The 13,819-nt window shown below is 35.8% G+C and overlaps 1 protein-coding gene across 4 annotated transcripts in view; it reads left to right on the top strand.

Annotated features, from left to right (window-relative positions):
* Window positions 1-13,819, top strand: part of NUP107 (nucleoporin 107) — a 48,466-nt gene that overhangs the window by 11,590 nt on the left and 23,057 nt on the right. For all 4 annotated transcript variants that reach the window (XM_072843200.1, XM_072843203.1, XM_072843201.1 and 1 more), the window contains exons 7-12: window positions 1,980-2,107; window positions 2,876-2,924; window positions 7,479-7,550; window positions 8,137-8,225; window positions 10,295-10,373; window positions 12,340-12,453. In XM_072843200.1, the coding sequence (XP_072699301.1) occupies window positions 1,980-2,107; window positions 2,876-2,924; window positions 7,479-7,550; window positions 8,137-8,225; window positions 10,295-10,373; window positions 12,340-12,453 (531 nt within the window). The remainder of the gene's footprint in view (window positions 1-1,979; window positions 2,108-2,875; window positions 2,925-7,478; window positions 7,551-8,136; window positions 8,226-10,294; window positions 10,374-12,339; window positions 12,454-13,819) is intronic.

Raw genomic sequence — 13,819 nt, forward strand, 5'->3', positions numbered from 1 at the left:
GATCTCATTACCCTGAGATCATGACCTGAGCCAAAACCAAGAGTCAGACCCTTAACCAACTGAGCTACTGAGGTACCTGTTAAAAAAAAAAGTCTATTTTTTAAAAAGGGGGAACAAGGGGTGACTGACTGACTCCGTCATAAAAGCGTGCAACTCTTGGTCTTGGGATTGTGAGTTCTAGCCCCACATTGAGTGTAGAGATTACTAAAAAAATAAATAAACTTAAAGAAGAAGGACTTCAAATAACTAGTGCATTTAAGAATGATTAAAATAATGATAGCCAATATTTTTTGAGCATTTAATATTGTTTCAATAATCAGTCTCTGAATTGTTGCATTATAAAAGAAGTAGCTTCATTAAATAACAAAAGCAATAATAATCACTTAGTGAATTACTGGAGTTAGGGTTCCAGTAGAAAATTGAATAATGAGAAGTCCAGATAACACTTTTATTAATAAACACTGCCCTTAAGATAAAAGTAACATTTCTTTGTGAACACTTTTTTTTTTAGTTTTCTTTTTTCTTTTTTTTTTCTTTTTTTTTTTTTAATTTATTTTTTATTGGTGTTCAATTTACTAACATACAGAATAACCCCCAGTGCCCGTCACCCATTCACTCCCACCCCCCGCCCTCCTCCCCTTCTACCACCCCTAGTTCGTTTCCCAGAGTTAGCAGTCTTTACGTTCTGTCTCCCTTTCTGATATTTCCCACACATTTCTTCTCCCTTCCCTTATATTCCCTTTCACTATTATTTATATTCCCCAAATGAATGAGAACATATGTTTGTCCTTCTCCGACTGACTTTCTTCACTCAGCATAATAACCTCCAGGTGAACACTTTTTAAAAGGAGGGAAACCTGCTGTGATGATAGTGATTCATTTTCTTTCTTTTTTTTTTTTTAGTGATTCATTTTCTAAATAAGAGTGATCCTGTTTCCTAGTTCTCGTAAGATAACCTTTGAGAAAAGTTTTTTTCTTTTTTTAAAAGGTTTTATTTATTCATGAGACAGGCAGAGGGAGAAGCAAGCTCCATGCAGGGAGCCCGATGTGGGACTCAATCCCGGGACCCCAGGATCACACCCTGGGCTGAAGGCAGGCGCCAAACCGCTGAGCTACCCAGGGATCTGAAAAGTTTTTTTACCCTGGGTCCTTAAACCTTCTGATAAACAATTTTGTGTGTATTTCTGGGGAGAATATCCATACTTTTCATTAGATTTTCACACATGCCTCAACTCGAGAAAGGTTAAGAACTACTGTTTTAGAACAAGGAGGGATTTTGGTTAAGTTTTGGTTAGAAATGACAATGTTTTAGTACCAATCTTTAAAAATTGTTTTTAAGATAGAGTACTTGTGCATGGGATTGGGGTAGGTGAGAGGCGATGGGGCAGAGGGAGAGAGAGAGAGAGAATCCTAAGTAAGCTCCATGTGCAGTATGGAGCCCAACTAGGGGCTAGATCCCAAGACCCCTGAGATTATGACCCAAGTCGAAAATCATGAGTCAGACGCCCAACCAACTGAGTCTACCCAGCACCACTTAGTACCAATCTTAAAAGTTTTCTTGATTTGTTGTATAAATTTTTCAGGCATAATTTAATGATACCTTATTTTAAATTTTCTTTGCTATGCTGTTCATGTTATAGTTTTGTCGGGTATATGTTAGATTTAGCTTATCTTCTGAGTGGGTATACAAGAGGGAAAAAAATACGTACCCATGGTTATTGTTGAGTCTGAAATCTAGAGTATGTTAAACTTTTACTTATGTACTCATAAACACACCTTACTTCAACTTAAGGCTATTTCTAGTGGGGATGTTATATTTCGTTCAATTAAAGAAAGGCAATAGATAGGAAACATTTTTAATCATTAATAAAGTGTATTTATATATGTATATATTTAGTTTTAGCATCATGCAGTTGAAGAATACACAGTTATGACTCAGAATTATAGAAAACCTCTACATTTGTGTTTTTTTATGTCAGGTGAACATACTGAGTAAAATAGTGAGCCGGGCAACACCTGGACTTCAGAAGTTCTCAAAAACAGCCAGTATGCTCTGGCTTCTTCAACAGGAGATGGTCACTTGGAGGCTGCTGGCTTCTTTGTATAGGTAAAGTTGTATATGACTCATAAGTGAAATACACACCAGGTTACCAATAGGCAAATTAATTTTTTTTTTGGCAAATTAATTTAAAAGGTAAAGTAGATTGTGTTTGGAAATAAGCTCTAACCCCCCCCAAAAAAAAGGAAATAAGCTCTGCTCTTTTTGCTATGTATCATTTGTAATGCCTTGTCATTAGACCATTGTTAGACCATTGTTGGGGGTGAGTTAGAAGGGAAGAGGGAAATACTAGGTTATGAAGCTGGTAGCTCCCCAATATATGTCATAATGTTTTAAGAAAAGTGCTGAAAATTACTGCAATACTTAGGAGAGGATAGATAAGAAAAAGAACAGAAAAACAGACTTTATGTCAAGTGGCAGTTGGAAAGAAGTTAACCACATTTTCCTTCTCTCAGATGCCCAGTAATTTTGGCTCATTTTGCTTTTTCATTGTGATGAGAAAATCTTGAAAGTGAATCAGATTACTTAATTTTGCAATGTGATAAATTATATTAAAAACTTAGGAGGGGTGTACACTAGTAGGTCGCCATGAAAGACATTTTGCAACTTGTATTTTTAGTAAATAGCAGTTTTATTCAGGTGTCACTATCAGATCCAGAAGGTATTTATTACTTGTACCCTTGTTTTTAAAGAATGATTAAGTTTAATTGGAAACTCATTTGTTTATGCTGGATAGAATGCAAGTTTGTGTATGTATATAGTTTAAAACATGATATGTAAATTAAAGATTTTTTATTTTGTGTTATTTTTCCTCAGAGACAGAGTACAGTCTGCGTTAGAAGAAGAAAATACATTTGCAGTTACTGTAAGCTCAAGATTAATTTTTTCCTCTATAAAGATTTAAAAATTAAAATGGCTTTTAGTAATAGAATTTGATTTTTGACCCTCCATCTTGAGTTTCTTCATTTAAAAAATTTTATATGTAAATAAAAGATAACAATCATAAAATAATCAAATACTGATTTATATTATATAGAATAAAAGGTAAAAGTCCTTTTTTATCTCTTACTCTTCAGTCTGTTTGCTACTAGACACTTTTCAGTGCATCCTTACATGTATATACATACCCATAGTTTTTTTAATGTATAGTATGATTTCATTTATACATGATACTGAGTTTCCTTCAATATTTGTTTTCTTTTTCATGTCATTTCATGTAGATTTACCATATTTTTTTCATAGTTTGCCAGAGTATAAATGAACTATAATTTTTTCAGGCATTCTGGTAAGCAACATTAGGTTGTTTCTAATATTTCTGCTATAGCAATCAGTAATGCAATGAACATTCTTTGTATGTATGTATTTGTTTGTTTGTTTATTTATTAAGATTTTACTTATTTATTCATGAGGGACACAGAGAAGGGGCGGGGAAGAGGCAGGCAGAGAAACAGGCAGAGGGAGAAGCAGGCTCCATGCAGGGAGCCCAGTGTGGGACTCAATCCCGGGTCCACAGGATCACGCCCTGGGCTGAAGGTAGCGCTAAACTGCTGAGCCACCCGGGCTGCCCCATTCTTTGTATTTATATATTCCAGTATTTCCTGCACTTCTGGAAGTGAAATTGTTGAGTCAGAGTTTGATACTGTCACATGCCTTCCCAAAGGAATATACTGATGGGTGAAAATGTTTAATACCAATCATTTGATGTTGTTGATGGAAGGAAGGTGTGTCACTTCAGCATGGATATCACTGATCATTAGCAAAGTGGAGTGTTCTTCATTCTTAAGCAATAATATTCCTAATCAAATTCTATATTCATATCCTTTGCTTATTTTCCAATTATTATTTTCTCTTACCTAAGTTAAAGATATTCTGTTACTTGTCTTCCAGCTTTATTAAAGAGGTGTTTGTCAAGTAGACATTTCCATTTTTATGTGCTCACATCTTTCAAGTTTTTTTTTTTTTTTAAAGAAATGAGCTTTTATTTTTTTTTATTTATGATAGTCACACAGAGAGAGAGAGAGAGAGAGAGAGAGAGAGGCAGAGACACAGGCAGAGGGAGAAGCAGGCTCCATGCACCGGGAGCCCGACGTGGGATTCGATCCCGGGTCTCCAGGATCACGCCCTGGGCCAAAGGCAGGCGCCAAACCGCTGCGCCACCCAGGGATCCCAAGGTTTTTTCTTTTAAGATTTTATTTATTTATTCATGAGAGACACAGAGAGAGAGAGAGAGGCAGAGACACAGGCAGAGGGAGAAGCAGGCTCCACCCAGGGAGCCTGACATGGGACTCGATCCTGGGTCTCCAGGGTCAGGTCCTGGCCTGGAGGTGGCGCTAAACCGCTGAGCCACCCGGGTTGCTGGACATCTTTCAAGTTTTCCTTTGTCATTCATTATCTTGTGTCTTGTTAAGGAAGGCCTCTCCTATCTATAAATATTCTCCAATGTTTTCTTCTGAACCCAAATCTTATTTTCTACATAATAAGCTCTCGGGATTCACCTGGAGTAAGGTTTGTCTCTGAAGTAAGAAAGAGACTTAACTTTTTCCCAATGAATATCCGTTTAGTCCAACACCACTTATCAAACAAATATGTTTATCATATTTACACATAGGTCTTTTTTCTTTTATTAATTGATTCATTTGAAAACCAGTATTAGACAACTTGAGTCTTTAAATTCAGAAGTTTTGCTATTTGGTAAAGTAAGTCTTCCTCCTCATTTAAAAATACATTTTTGCACATTTTTTTCCAGCTGAACACTACAATATTCATTTTTATTTTTAAGTCTTATTGGGATATTTATTGAAGTAGTATTGAATTTGTAAATTTGAGGAGATAATGACCTCTTTACATGTTGAATCTTTCTGTTTACGATCATAGTGTATCTCCATTTACTTGGATCTTTTATAGTTTATATAAATCTGTACTCTATTAAAAGTCTATATAAATCTTACTGTGAATGGATCCTCTTTCGTATTACATTTTCTAATTAGTTATTACTGTCAAATAGAAGATTAATGATTTATTTGTAGAGCTCATAATTAGCCATTTTTCTCTGAACTCTTACTAGCTCCAATTGGTTTTTTCATTTGAATTTATCGGGTTTTCTATGTTGGCAGTAATCGTCCACGCATAGTAAGTTTCCTTTAGTCCTTCTAATCTCTTATTTCTTTAACTTGCCTTATGACATTGACTAGGAGCACCTGTATAGCATTGATGAATTGTGTTAGTAATATCAGGCATTCTTCCTGACTTTTGATAAGAATGTTTTTGTTTTATTTCAGATTAGGGTTTGCTTTGGGATGGGTATTGAATGCAATCAGAGTGTTTTTGCTTCCATGAATATCTGCTTTAATTTATTAATGTAATGGTTTGCATTTTCCTAATGTTGAATTATCTTCAAGTAGGATAAACTGTCATGATATATTCCTAAATATACTGCCAAATTTTATTAGCTAATACTTTATTGAGAACTTTTGCAAATGTATTTTCTTTTTTTTTTTTAAGATTTATTTATTTATTTATGATAGACATAGAGAGAGAGGGAGAGAGGCAGAGACACAGGAGGAGGGAGAAGCAGGCTCCGTGCCGGGAGCCTGACGTGGGACTCGATCCCGGGACTCCAGGATCACGTCCTGGGCCAAAGGCAGGCTGCAAACTGCTGAGCCACCCAGGGATCCCCTGTATTTTCTTTTTATGTGACTTATTCTCATTCAGTTTTGGTGTCTGAATTATGTTAGCTCTCTGGAACAAGATCATAAATCTCCCATTATTTATTTTTTACTCTGTTGGAAGAACATAGAAACTGCTTGTTCTTTAAGGACTTGGTAAAAATATGCCTTTAAAATTATAAGGACAGGTAGTCTTTTAAGGTTTAATTGCTTTTTATTTTCTGATTACAAAAGTAATTCATGTTTAAAGCAACTATAAATCAAAAAAGGAGAAAATACACATTTTTATAGTAAATGATTTCAACTATACATGTCTGTTAATCTCCTTTCACCAAAACTATGTTTACTATCTTTTCAATCTTTTAATTTATTCTACAAATACTGTATATTCCAATCAAGTGACATGTACATGGTGGGAGATTATCATATATTTGGTTATTTATTGAACTTACTAGTTTTAATAGTTGTCTTGATTTATTTTCCTATCTACAAATAGTGATGACTTTGGCTTTTTTTTTTTTTTTTAAGATTTTTTTTTATTTATTCATAAGAGACAGATAGAGAGGCAGAGACACAGGCCAAGGGAGAAGCAGACTCCATGCAGGGAGCCTGACGTGGGACTCGATCCCGGGTCTCCAGGGTCACGTCCTAGGCTGAAGGCAGTACTAAACTACTGAGCCACCCAGGCTGCCCGTGGCTTTTCCCCCCATACTTATTACTATTTAGTTCTTTTTCTGGTTTTATATATTAGCTAGAACTTTGAAAGTAAAGTTGAATAATTACAAGAATTCTTTTAATCTCGATTTTTAAAAGATTTTTATTTTTTAAATTTGTTTTAAAGTTTTTATTTACTAGAGAGAGTGTGTATGAGTGAGAGTGAGGGGCAGAGGAAGAGGAAGAGGGTGAGGGACAAGCTGAGCAGGGACCCTCAGATCATGACCTGAGCTGAAGTCAGATGCCTAACCAACTGAGCCACCCAGGTGCCCTTGTCTTCTGGATTTTCAAGGAATGTCTCTCTACAATAACTTTTGCTATAGGTTTCAACTAGATAGTCTATTATGTTAGCAAAATATTCTTCTATTTCTAATTTATGAAGATATTTTTATCAAGTGACATTTTGGCATCTATCAAGATGTTCATGTTGCTTTTTCCTTTAACCCACAAATAAGATGGATTAATTAATAGATTTGATCCGTACTTCTACTAGTCACAATATCTTACCTTTTGATATGCTGCTTAATATTACTTGCTAATATTTATATGAAGTTGCATTTTAAAGTCAGTCTTAAGATCCTTGCATTGTTAAGTTTTATTACCTATCAATTTCTGTGTAGGTTGATAAAGAATTTGACATTTTAATTAATTAATTAATTAATTAATTTGAGTTTAAAGTTTTTAAATGTTCACTTTCTGATATGTCACATGACTATATGCTGCCCTTTATTAAGATTTTTTTGTTTGTTTCATTTTGTTCTGCATTTTATTTTTCCATACAACATCATCTCTGGGGAAGTAAGCTTTTAAAATTCTAAGTGTAGCCAGATAATTATCAGGTAAAAGCAGCTGCAAGTTGATCTAGTTTGAAATTTACTTACGAAAATTTTTCAAACATGAATATACAGATTTATCATATGGTTAAATGTTTATGGGTAATTAAATATAATTATGTCAGATTCACTTTTCCATTTGTATTAAAATAATATTCTTAGAGCATCTTTTTTTTTCTTTCCTTTCTTCAAATAATTTTTTAATAGGCTCTTAATGCCAGTGAGAAAATGGTGGTGGAAGCATTATTTCAGAGAGATTCACTTGTCCGACAAAGTCAGGTATGACTAGAATTTTGAATTTTTTTTTTTAAGATTTTATTTATTTATTCATGAGATTATTCATGAGAGACACAGAGAGGCAGAGACACAGGCCAAGGGAGAAGCAGGCTCCCTGTAGGGAGCCTGTTGTGGGACTTGATCTCGGATCCCGGGATCACACCCTGGGCCAAAGGCAGACTCTCAACTACTGAGCCACCCAGGCATCTTGAAATATTTTTTTATGAAACATGGAGAAAAGGTAGATGACATAACAAGAACTGAAACTTTTTAAACTTAAAACATTAAGATCTTTTTGATTTTTTTACATAATAAATAAAAGGCATGAAGAACCTTGTTCTTCAATTTTTGAATAATAGCCCTATTATTTCTAGCCTTTTAAGAACTGTATTATTCCTATAGAAAATTTCATTCTATGTCTTAAAAAGTAAAAAGTGGTTGGAAAAATTGTTGGTATTTTTTTAAGTAGAAACCTTTTTTTTTTTTTTTTTTTTTTTTTTTTGAATTAAGGATAGAAATACCACTTCAAATAAAACACTAACAGATATTATAGTTAACACTCTTTTTTTCTTTTTTCTTTTTTTCCTAGCTGGTGGTGGATTGGCTAGAGAGCATTGCCAAAGATGAGATTGGAGATTTTTCTGATAATATTGAGTTTTATGCAAAATCCGTATATTGGTAAGTTACTAAACATTTATTCTTTTGGTTTTTTTTTAAGATTTTATTTATTCACAAGAGACACACAGAAAGAGAGAGAGGCAGAGACACAGGCAGAGGGAGAAGCAGGCTCCATGCAGGGAGCCCAACATGGGACTCCATCCCAGGTCTCCAGGATCACACCCTGGGCTGAAGGCAGTGCTAAACCGCTGAACCACCCAGGCTGCCTTAAACATTTATTCTTGAAGTCACTCAACATTGGTTTTGTTTATTTATCTTTCAATAAATAGTTCTTACTAGTAAGCTTATTCAGTCTGTCAGCAAAACAGATAAAAACCCTGCATTTATGGTGTTATAATTGTTTAAGAGACTTAGACCACAAATAAATATTTAGCCTCTTGGGTAATTAGAGCTTTGAAAAAAAGGATAGAGGATAAGAAGATGACAGTGGGTCCAACTTTAAAATAGAAAAGGTAATCAGGGCAGGCCTCTCTAAGGAAGTAATAGGTAATGAATGAAAGCAGGCAAAGCATGCAAAAATCGGGGACAAGTGTTCTAGGCAGGAACAGAAACTGCAAAGATCCTGAAAATGTAAAGTATTTACACAAGGAGGCCAGTGTGAACACAGCAAAGTATGGTAGAAAATGAGTTTGAAGAGAGTCAAATCCTATAGGACTTTTATAGGCAGGCCAGGGTAAGGCTGTGGGATTTTATTCTAAATGTGATGGAAAACCTTAAGAATTAATGACATGGTCTGATTTGTGTTTTTCAAACAATTACCTGGCTATATTTTCTTAGTAATTGTAATTCAGTCATCAAGAAGATACTTTAGCTGTGTTTCCAGCTACTTGTGATTGTTTAAAAAAAGACTTTGGCCACTACTTCCTGTAGTACTTTCAAATTAATTTAGGACCTTGAAACCAAAAAGTATCCTTAGGTTAAAGGGACAATTTATTTCAAGATTTGAAGAAAAAGTTCAGATAGTGCTTTAATCCAGTAACATTATGTCTGTACAAAGTCTGCAAGTTCATTATTAGATCTTTTCTCTGCTTAATTAGGAAATTAGAGCTATTCAGTGTTTGTTAAAAATGAACTCTTGAGTAATTGTAATTTTTCTGGGGAAAAAAATTTTCATTAAAAATTTAGAAATTTGGGCAGCCCGGGTGGCTCAGCGGTTTAGTGCCGCCTTTGGCCTGGGGGGTGATCCTAGAGACCCGGGATCGAGTCCCATGTTGGGCTCCCTGCATGGAGCCTGCTTCTCCCTCTGCCTGTGTCTCTGCCTCTTTCTCTGTGTGTGTGTGTGTGTCTCATGAATAAATGAATAAAATCTTTAAAAAAAATTCAGAAATTTAAATTAAAATCCCTAGTTAATTAAGGTTTGACCATTTTTAATGGTCAGTCTCCTTTTCTTACTGATCAGTGGAACAGAATATAGAACCCAGAAACTGACACACACTTAGATGGTCAGTTGGTATTCAATAAAGGTGTTAAAGCAATCAATGGCAGAATGAATGTCTTTTTAACAAACTATGCAGAAAAAACTAGACATCTATGCAAAAAAAGGGTCAACCTTGACACCTCCCTCACACCATACCCAGCATTTAATTCAGGATGAATCACAAAAGCTAAAACCACAGACCTTTTAGAGGAGAGCATGGGAGGACATCTTTGTGTTTGCGGATAGGCAAGAATTTCTTAGGTCGTAGGAAGCAGTAATCAGGGAAGATGGATTGGACTTCATCAAAATGAAAAACTTCATTAAGAAAGTGAAAGAGGACAAGCCACCCACTAGAAGAAAGATGTAAGATTGTAGCTGATAGAGAACTACTGCTCAATAATAAAAAGATAATGCGGTAAGAAAAGGGCAAAGATTTGAACAGATACCTCACAAAAGCAGATAGATGAATGACCAATAGACATTAAGCATGTCCAGCATTGTTAGTCATCTGAGCTAAAATACCTCTTTCTATTTAGCATTTTTGCATGTTTTTCTGAGTTTGTCCTCTGTTTTTCTTGCTTTGACTGATTTTACTTTTTTAATAGACCTATTAAAATAACCCCTGTAAAAAATTTTGTACTTTTTCTTGCAGGGAAAATACTCTGCATACCCTGAAACAGCGGCAGCTACCTTCTTACATAGGAAGTGTCCGTCCCCTTGTCACTGAATTAGTAAGTTTCTTTGAAATGAAAGTTGTCTTTGAGGTTCCATGATTGTTTTTTAAAGGCTGAGAATTTTTCTTCCTGTGGATTCTTGTTTTGGTTTCCCAAAGGTCTGCATATACTGTTTAAAACTACTTAGTTGTCTTTTGATTTTGATGGAATATGTTTGAACATATCTATGGCGCATGAATTATAAATAGTAAAAGATGGTAGAGAAAGAGATTTGCCAGCTTTAAAAACTAATATTGGTCTTACAGTAAGGTTTGACTTTAGCTGTAAGGTAATGACTTATGAAAGTTCTTGTATCTAAAAAGCAGAGGGCAGCCCCGGTGGCGCAGCGGTTTGGCGCCGCCTGTAGCCCAGGGCGTGATCCTGGAGACCCGGGATCGAGTCCCACATCAGGCTCTCTGCGTGGAGCCTGCTTCTCCCTCTGCCTGTGTCTCTGCCTCTCTCTCTCTCTCTCTCTCTCTCTTTCTCTCTCATGAATAAATAAATAAAATCTTTAAAAATAAAAAAATAAAAAATAAAAAAAATAAAAAGCAGAGAGAAAAAAAGCTTCAAATTAGCTTGAGGTTAGAAAGGTCATTCTAGAATTTGAGTAATAGGAATAATAGTAGATATGAAAAGAGCAGGAGTCTAATTCTTGTAGAAATAAAGAAATAGAGCTTTGTGACAGATGGAGACATGTGAACTAAATGTTTATTATGAAAAGTGGGAGAAATAAGTAACAATTGGGAAAATTGATAGAATTCCATTGGGTAACAAAAGTGGTCTTGATGAAAATTGTTTGGAAACTACTAGAAGATCTTGAAATAAATTCTAGCTAAATTACCTTGCAGCAAGCAACTAAAAATCATTTAAACATCTGAAAAAATCATTTAACATCATTAAAAATCATTTAACATCTGAAAGTGATGATTTCCTTCTTGCCAGAAAGAGAATATGTTCCAAAACTGAATGATTGCATCTGTCTGCAAAAAATTTGTGAAAGAGCTATTTTACCTATTACATACCTTATTTTCTGAATTGATACTCATATTAGCATATACTTAGTAACATTTCAAATAAGAGTCACATTAAAATTAAATTAAACTTCACTTAAAATTTACCATGAATATCATGTGTGCTATTTGTTGGAAAAATAAGGACAATATGTTATCCCAATTGTTTAAAGGCACATTTTTTTCTGTCTATTAAAGAGTAGGTGGGAATAACTGTTTTAGGTGGATTTTATTTATTAGAAATTTGTTCTTAAAATTTTTTTTTATTGGACACCTGTGTGTTTTCTATGGCCTTTGTTTTATAATGAGCTCTCTCCTCATATGTCTCAAAAAGTACCAGCTAAGCATTTTCAAGTCACAGAACATATTGTCGACTCTTCCTTTAGTTTTCCTCTGTACTCATTCTCCATCTAGGCCTGGTTCTGGTTAGAATGAACTTGGTTGTGTAGTTGCTACAACAGGGTATGTTATGTCAGCTTGAATGATGAGCGGTGTTTTTAGAATTACCTGGTGAGGCTGCCATAGTGCTGTTACTGCCTTGCCTGACCTAGGCATGTACCTCTGCAGGGCGACAGAGTGTTTTGAATGGGCAGCAGACAGTTGTGTGGGTATCTGGAACACTTGTGATACTTTCACTCCCTTTGTTAACTTAATAGTAACTAAATCTATTTCAGTATATAAACTCAGGAGATTTATCATTTCTTGGTGATGTTTATTTTATTTTTAAAGACTTTATTTATTTATTCAGAGAGACAGAGAGAGAGAGAGAGGCAGAGACACAGGCAGAGAGAGAAGCAGGCTCCATGCAAAGAGCCTGACGCGGAACTCGATCCAGGGTCTCCAGGATCATGCCCTGGGCTGCAGGCGGCGCTAAACCACTGTGCCACTGGGGCTGCCCTCTTGGTGATGTTTAAAATGTATGTGGGTACAAAGAATTTGTCATTAATGATCTTTTTTTTTTTTTTTTTTGGTAGGACCCTGATGCTCCTATTAGACAGAAAATGCCCCTTGATGATCTGGATAGAGAAGATGAAGTCAGATTACTCAAGTATCTTTTCACTTTAATCCGTGCTGGAATGACAGAAGAGGTAAGTCATCTATCCCTGCTTCTTCAAAGTCAAGGACTCACTAAGTTGGAAGGAATCTTTGTGACCACCATCTGTCTCCTCAATGCAGTAATCTCTTCCACCCTATTTCTGGATCTGCTTCCTGTTTGAACATTTCCAGTGATAAATACATTGCCTCAGAAAACAATACATTCTTGTTTGTGTAACTCTAATAGAAAATTCTTTTTAAAAAGTCAGACTTCGGGCACCCCAGGAGGCTTAGCGGTTTAGTGCCGCCTTCGGCCCAGGGTGTGATCCTGGACACCCAGGATCGAGTCCCATGTCGGGTTTCCTGCGTGGAGTCTGCTTCTCCTCTGCCTGTATCTCTGCCTCTCTCTTTGTGTGTCTCTCATGAATGAATAAATAAAATCTTTAAAAAATAAAAAAAATAAAAAATAAAAAGTCAGACTTTGCCCTCTGTATTGTATGTACTGCATACCCTAGGCATATCCCCATTATTTTAAGTTCTGATTTTTAAGAGTTGAGAATGAGTCTGATCCTAATTGCTCTTCTAGGTGACAATATTTACCCTTGAATGGTCCTCAGACTTCTTTTAATCTCACTTTTTAAAGTCTGTTTTGTGATAGGTGAGGTCTTATATACAGAATGTTAAGTATTGGGACACCTGGGTGGTTCAGGGGTTGAGCGTCTGCTTGTGGCTCAGGGCATGATCCTGGAGTCGCAGGATCGAGTCCCACATCAGGCTCCCTGTGAGGAGCCTCCTACTCCCTCTGCCTATGTCTCTGCCTCTCTCTGTGTCTCTCATGAATAAATAAATAAATAATATCTTTAAAAAATGCCCCAGAATTCTTTAAAGGAAAAAAAAAGTTAAGTATCTAATTAAACAGCTTACCTGGAGGACTTTGCTGACTCTTGAGGTGAGGCAGTCTGACGCCTAGGAGCTTCAAGCTTAGAGTAATAGGTGGTACCTGTTTTGCAGTCTTCTTGGTGATGTTCTTTAGTTGGATATATGTTAGTTCAAACTGTTGTGATTTCTTATGGTAGTAAGTCTTGAATTATTAAGCATCATTCTTATTTATCAGTTAAGAAAAGAAGTGGTTATTACATACCCGTTTACTCAGAAAATATTTACGTTCCAGCCACTCTACCTGGTGATGTGGAGAGTAACTAGGAATCACAGTGGCAATTAAGGATGTATTTTTAAAAAAACAAAACAGGCGCCTAGGTGGGTGGCTCAGTTGGTTAAGTGTCTGCTCTTGGCTTAGGTCCTGGTATCAGGGGTCCTGGGATTGAGCCTTGCATTGGACTTCTTTCTGCTCAGCGGGGAGCCTGCTTCTCCTTCTGTCCCTCCCCTTGTTCATGCTCACTGTCTGTCTCTCAAATGAAT

The sequence above is a fragment of the Canis lupus genome, chromosome 11, assembly GCF_048164855.1.
Source record: "Canis lupus baileyi chromosome 11, mCanLup2.hap1, whole genome shotgun sequence".
NCBI classification, from domain to species: Eukaryota; Metazoa; Chordata; class Mammalia; order Carnivora; family Canidae; genus Canis; species Canis lupus.